Genomic DNA, 7,779 nt, shown 5'->3' on the forward strand with positions numbered 1-7,779 from the left:
ACACAAGGACAAAATCAAATGATTGAGCCTTTATTTAATGACATTTTTTCTACAACTCATATTTAGTAATGTTAAAACTCATAAGATAAACTTGGCACACGCCGACAGGATTGGCAGCCTCGGCTAGTATCTGAACCTGGCACCTACAAAATCTAAAACAGGATTGCTAACCTGAGTGCAGTGTTTGGTGAAATGATATGTACTCCAATATAAATGTCAGAATAATATGTAATGCCCTGAGCACAACATACAACACAATACAAAGATGGCGAGCGGCTTCAGGCGAGACTGTGACACAACTTAGTTTGCTTTTGTAGTACAGAGAAGTTATTACAAACAAACACAAACAGTCATGATGCACAAAAAAGAGACTTACAGGGATTGAAAGATGCAATCTATTGAATAGACTTGCTTTCTACAAACATTCTTTACTATATTACATACTCCATAGAGTTCACATTCATTCACTGCTGACACCATACCATCACAGAGCATGAAGTCATAATATCTTCCACTGCATTTAGTTAAATATTTATAATATTAAGATGATTAAGATGTTTAAAATATGAATATATTTAATGAAATCTATATTGTACACTATTTATTACATTTTTCTATAACAAATAGTTTTTTGAAAAAAGAAATTTGACTTGAATATGAGTAGTTATGCTGGACTGACATGTACCAAAAATGAATTTTCCTGACAACTTTTGGTGTGGACACTAAAAACTTAAGTTCATTAAATTCCATTCAGTAATTCTGTAAGTGAAATTTTCAGATTAACAGAATAATGGTCACAGCTTCCTAATCTTTTAATTTTATGCTCTTTTTGTGAAGTATGCATTGCAAGGAATACATATAGAAAATGTTGGTGAGACTTACTTCATCTGTAAAAATGCACTGTAAACGTGTAGTCGGCCTGTGGTATAACAATAAGAAAAAGAAAATGTGTCACTTACATCAATTTCTGTATATCAAAGATGACATATGCCACAGTCAGTAAAATTACAAATAAATTTCATATAATGGTATTTTCGCCACGGTGGTCTAGCGGTCAGAACACTAGCCTTGTAAGCCTGGGGTCCCGGGTTCAATTCCCGGTGGTGCCCGAATTTATAACTTGTGTTGGGCAAGGCCGTGGTCTAGGCATCACGGAGTTTTCCTCCGGGGGCTTCCCCGGTTTCTCCGTGGCATCCCAACAATTACTCCACTCACACACAGAAGAAGGCAATGGCAAACCACTTCTGATCATCTCTGCCAAGAATGTATATATGTATGAGCAGGTCCCTGACAACCTGAGGAGGTTGGAAGGATCCTGTTCATGATATATGGACCTGTCGTCAGACAGAACACTACAAATAAAAAAAAATAAAAAATAATGGTATAAAAAATTACATCAGCTGTTAAAATTTTATGTCACGTTCTGGCACTTACATTACGTACGTATAGTAACACACTTTCTTCTCAAGCATATACTTTTACACAATCAAGAAACATCAGATTGTAATAAAGACAAAGATCTATTATAAAATTCAAATATATTACAATGCCAACATGCTAACAAAATATCTTTGTTAAAAGTTTTGCTTATTCCACAATAAGAACTGTTAGAAATTTAAGCCTCAGTTACTTTCTTGACATAGGCCTTCTTACAATCCTTCTGATTGTCAGAGACTTTGTTAACTGGGAAATACAGAAAACTTGACCTACTAAAGTGCATTTTAGTTTAGCTGTCACAAATCACAACATGGATTTCCCTTCATATCACACTATCGGAAAACAAAAACAAAAAAAAATTTAAACAAATATATAGAAAACAGACACTTTACATATTAAATGTTCTCTGTTATCTTCCTTCTGAAGAGTTGTATCAACTGACCTACTTCTAACACATTTCTAACACACTGATATGTAACTGGGGAATTCCAAAAATGTTGTAACTGGCAATTCAATGAACAATTTCAAAAGATGGCTTTTGGTGTGTAACAGGAATCCAAAAATTGTTCCACTGATGAATTGTTCAACAGTTCCAAAATTAACTGGATATTCACGTCAGGAGCGCTTCTATCTCTGGAATTTAACTTTCTACAAAATTCAGTGAAGTTGTAAAACACAATCTAGCATGTAATTTGTTCATATGCAAGATTCTTATACAGTAAACAAGATTTACATGAATGAAGTCATCTGTCTGTGTTATCAGATTACTCGTATCTGAAAATGAGCATCTAAAAAGAAGGCAATGTTAAATTGGCAAACTGTTGGATTCTTCAGAAATCACGTGTCAATCACTATAACACAGCACATGAATAACCTTCCTGGGAACAGCGATTTTATGTTTTATTTATTTATGAAATAATACTTAGTAGACCCAGTTACAATTGGCTGTACCTCATTAGTCAGTATCCAAATTTCAGCCACTTCAGCAGAAAACCTATGACAGAAACAGAAAACTGCTTGGACTTCATGTATCTTAAAGTTACATGTGTTGTAAGTAGAAATGTATTTGATGATATTTCTGCTAAATGTGGATCAGATTATGTGAAATATTGCTTTTGTTTATTTTCTTAAGATATGTTGAATCTGAGACAGTCACACACTGATTAAGTAGACTAAAATGAGTTTACTGCTATCAAAGTTACAATCACATCCAAGAATGCAAGCAATTATAAACAACCTGTAAACTGTAATATTAGGAACTTCATGGCAAGCAAGTTTCTTTCCAGATAATCAGTTTTTAGCCAAATGAGAAATTTTTGTACAAGTTACTAGTGTTCGAGTAATATAATTTAAATCCAGTAGTCACTTAATAAAATCCACCCAAAGTTGTTACAAATGTTTTTACACTCACTGATTGTAGCTTTCTGAAGCCACAACATGGTTTTGCAGGTGGTTAACACATGGTTTCACAATGAAAAGACCTCAAATGACATTTTAACCACCATGAGAACTTCAAATCCCACATTTTTATATTTGCCACCAGTCTCAATTGACTCACTGATGACGTGCAGTCAACTGTAATTTTGGAGCCCAGATTAAAAACCACACTGTTTGGTGATGATACAGAGCAATACCAAATTTCGTAACAGCATTCTTTCCTGCATTTTCAAATGGAAAATTTGTATGCCTTGACCGCACACAGACAATTTATCAAACTGCCAACATCTATAATATTAAATCTGTCTTTTTATTTAAGTGATACTTCTGATATGATTATAAATGTAAGTGATACAAAACCAGCAAGACTGTTACTATGACATGCACACAAAATATGTTTGAAGAACTTTTCAAGTATTCAGAAGGGAACAAAATATAAACATTCAGTATCTATCATATCATTTTTAAAATAGGGCGATGCTTTACACATAATACAAAATAATTCAAACAAAGGTACACAATTTCTGGTCACAAAAGCAGCTACATTGGCAGTCTTCAACACAAACAGTTGACCTTAAGTGTGTCATCACATTTAAGCAACAAAATGGCATTAATACCAACAAAAACAAAACCTAATTAAACTAATCTAGTATTCAAGCTACACATCTGTAGGTTTACACCTCCAAAAAAGGGAGGAGAATCACAAGATACTTTTATGGAAGATTGTGTTCTTGACATTGTTAATAGATTTATTTCCATGTCAGAATGTACAGTACATATTTCCTGATGAGTCATTGTCACAGTAGATAAATGACACCATTTTCCATAAAACCTACATACATAAAAAATATTCAATAACAGTGGAACAAAATGTGTATCTTCTTTGTGTCCTGGATGTGTTTACACTTATAAAAGTTGATTTCAAATATGAAAGGACAGACTTTCAAGATAAATAACTCACACATAAAACAGAAAATTTTTCAATAAATAACAATCACTGACTTCAATCTTCTGGTTCATCACAGGCTTAGAGGATAACTAAAATATCCAATTTCTTCACTCTTGTAGGCATTCTGCTATTATTTATGTAACTAATATTCATGGTGAAAAGATAATACAAGAGACCCAACCAATATTTAAGTTTCAAAATGTATTTAAATTTGAAAAATCACTTTTCGTTATACATTATGAAGGAATATATTAAATACGTAAACGAATGTGGTTGCTACATGGCAGTTTTTGATACCCAGGCTCATCCATTTTCACACCTCACCGTATCACAATTGCTGCTCCATAGTAAACAGTTCCCGACTCCACTGTAGCATATCAGGAAAACCGCAGCAAGGAACACCAAACTGCATATAGTACAAGGTTTTCTTTCCAGAAAGAATCCTATAAGGTACAGGACCATAAACATTACATGTGTGTGAAGTAAGGCAGGATTCACTGGCTTTGGTATCAGTAATACTGGTATAAGCCACTGTAGACAATACATCTTGCAATTCTAGACGACCTTTATCAGCATACTTTCGTGACAACACACATATCAACTTCAATTAAGTCAGACCAGATATATTTCCTCACCACCATGCTAACCTATATTATATAAACTGTGTGAACATCAGCTGACACTTAAACACATCCAACATAGATAACTACCACTATAATGATTACTCATTCTCTGTATTTGCTACCTCCATGGGAATCACCATCTTGAATTTTAAAATTTAAACAATAGATGGCACGACGACACAGCAATAACTCTTCATTTTGTATCTATGCGTTCGTGTGTATTTCCTTTAGCAGCTATTTGATCTTTGTAATAATGTCTTGTATTTTTCTTGCGGCAAGGACTGATTCTTTAATATTATTCAGACGAGCTTTGGCTTCAAAAGGTGAAAAAATTATTCACAGCTATTCTGTGTGGTAATACTACATATGTTTGTCCAAGAAAATAACAGATTGAAGGTTTTCAGCAACATCTAACCTAAAAAAATATGAAATAAACAAGATTATACAAAATTAGGCTACACAGTAAAATTCTTGAAACCCAGGCAACAACACCAAGAGACAGAGAGAGAAAGAGATATTAGTACATATTTTGCCCTACGTCATGGAAACCTTCGCAATGTCAAGAATCTTTCGTGCTTACGTTCATAGCTTACTCGGTTGAATTCTACACTTCTGAAGCACATCTTCTCTTCGAACAAGGTTGACAGTAACAAAAGTAAAACAGTAACAATTTCTGCAAAAGACAACTTAATGTTTTTACCCCAGTTTATATTCCCAATGTGTTAATTCACGTTTGAAAATTGACGATCTGGGTTTTCCAAGAGTTATCCATTATTTTAATGCCCTCTTTTCTGTTGTCACAAAAGAGTGTCGGAACGCTGATCACCACTTTCAGGTTGGGGGGGGGGGGGCATGGTGACCCCGGATCAGAATAACACAATCACAGTCCAATGAGTAATAAAGGGATTTTTTTAATTTATATTACATGCTGGATTACAGGCTTCACTCAACTTACCGTTTTCCACATTAGTTCATTGTTCAGTGATGCCAGAATAGACATATTTTCTTCATTCGTTCACAATACCGGGTTATGGAAAGAACATATTACTTTTGTTTATTTTCACTCTGCTAGTTTATCCTTAATTTTCACGTGTTTGATATTACGCCTATTAGATTTTTATGTTGTTACAGTTCTTAATCAACAACTAACTTAGAAGAACAGAACGAAAATTATTAAGTGCGTCTTTATTTCTAAGTGAACACATTTCTTCAATAATTTATTTGTTATTATGAGTTTTCTATACATGCTACTGTAGCAATTTTTAAGACTGCGTTTCTTTTTATTACAAAGTAAATGTTTTTCAACCAGAAATTATATAAGATATTTTAGTTTAGTTTGAATCCTTTAATTCACAGACCAATATACGCAGCATTAACATCACTCCGACAATACGATTGTATCAATGTTATATAACACAACAACAAATGTTGATACAATGTGAAAAATTGAAGAAATGATACGAAAATTAAAAATTAGTAATTGAATTAAGAGTTTATAACATACACCTGGTGACGGCTCTATGAAAGCCGAAACATGTCGAAAATGTTCCATATGTAAATCGAGTACTCGATGCGGAACAAAGGATAATATTTTAACCATCTAATTATCTTATATTACTTTATTGTGATTGACGGACAATTTTAATATATATTTTAATACTATTTTAGAAATTATATGTAAAATGTCTGGGTAAGTAAAATTTCTAACCCTGCAATAACCTATAGTTTTATTAAGTTTAACACATGAGTACGTCATAGTAGCGTTGCGTTTCTGAAGTTTTAATTGAATTACGAAAATTTCTAAATATGGAGAGAAATTTTCCACTGTCAGGAAGCACGACAGATCTAATCCAGAAATATTTCTCTCTCGTTCTATAAGTTAGATAACACCGGTTCGAACTTCAATATGACAATGAGATAATACAATGAGGATTTTGTAATCTTTGCTTCCCACGTGTCATAACAAATTCGTGTGGATGATTATGTTCTTAATTCATTCTCTCCTTCTTTAATCTCACGACTGCTTCCTTCCGTACTGCTAGTATTCGATGCTATACGACCTATATGGCTGACTAAGTGTCGTTAAATAAACAATTAATACAATACGGAAATATATATGTATTAAAAAGTTAAATACAGTCGATTCCTGTTAATTGGGCCATCGGTTAATCGGGGCAGCCGTTAATTTGGGACAAATCTTAAAAGAACAAATCTTTATAATTCTTTACGTGGAACTTCGCTTAATCTACTACCTGAAGAGGTTAAACCTCATACGAGATTCAGAAAAGATTTTTCAGTTTATTTCGAAACATTCACCATATCGAAGAACGCTTTAAACTGAAGTTCCACGTACTAATGTGATCTAAGAGTATATAATTACATCACATACAAATAGGCCGTTTTTCAAGAAACCACCAAGTTCGACCTGATCTTTAAGTAAAAGCAGGAATCACATTAAAAACGGGAAGGATCAAGGGGCATTATTGAAAGGATAGGAACAAAATTTAATTAATTATACAACCTTCAGTTCAGCCTTCCAAAGCAAAATTTTATCCACATAAGACCAGAAGTTTCTGGGACAGACGATGTGACTTCCGCTACATAAAATGACTTCGTTGTGCAAAGATGTCGCGTGTTGAAACTTGTATCTAGTTCATTGTAATCCGTAACATCTTCCTGTTCTCGTTTAGAATGCTAACAAAGCGTATTTCAGATAAGGGAATGGCGTCACAATACCGATACACACATGTCCTGAAAGATGACTTTGTAAAATTTATAGGCCTACACATTACCATATGATTTACAACTGGCGCCTGCGTAATACGCACTTCATATGTCTCCAGCATCGCCCTGGTATTTTCTTTAATGCTGGTAGAAATATTCTTAAGACTTTATACACACGATAAGAGTTGTATTCAGAGCCATTCTTTCACAGATGCGTACATCACGTAGTGTCGAATGAAATGTTGACAAAAATAAATTGGGAATGTAGTGACCGTGACCTACTTTAAGGCACTGCAGAATCTTTCTGGAGTGCCTAAGTAAAATCACGAACCACCTCAGTCAGTATAACCTGTTTTCGGACCGATTCTGAAACGCAGTAGCATTAACACACAACCCTCGTACGTTTTTTGCTACGTAAATTTGGAGGTGCTACACATCTCCTTGTCCCGCGAAATAAATTTACAAACTTCTGAATTTTCAAAAATTTTCGAAATTTAAAAATCCAGAAATAAAAATGTAATAATTCCCAGATTCGAAATTCTAACACTTAATAATCATATTTAAACATCTTAACCTAAACTTCCCAAACCGAAACTAAATAAACCTACA

At 33.8% G+C, this 7,779-nt stretch overlaps 1 protein-coding gene across 1 annotated transcript; it reads right to left on the bottom strand.

Moving 5' to 3' along the window:
- Positions 1-14: 14 nt before the first annotated feature.
- Positions 15-4,605, bottom strand: bc10 (BLCAP apoptosis inducing factor bc10). Its single transcript, XM_087357878.1, has one exon. The coding sequence runs from the start codon at positions 4,367-4,369 to the stop codon at positions 4,127-4,129; it is 243 nt and encodes an 80-aa protein (XP_087214004.1). The 5' UTR covers positions 4,370-4,605; the 3' UTR covers positions 15-4,126.
- Positions 4,606-7,779: the final 3,174 nt, after the last annotated feature.

This window comes from Zootermopsis nevadensis, unplaced genomic scaffold (genome assembly GCF_977971745.1).
Source record: "Zootermopsis nevadensis isolate Lab colony 2312 unplaced genomic scaffold, Znev_1.0 Znev_ptg000028l, whole genome shotgun sequence".
Lineage (NCBI taxonomy): Eukaryota > Metazoa > Arthropoda > Insecta > Blattodea > Termopsidae > Zootermopsis > Zootermopsis nevadensis.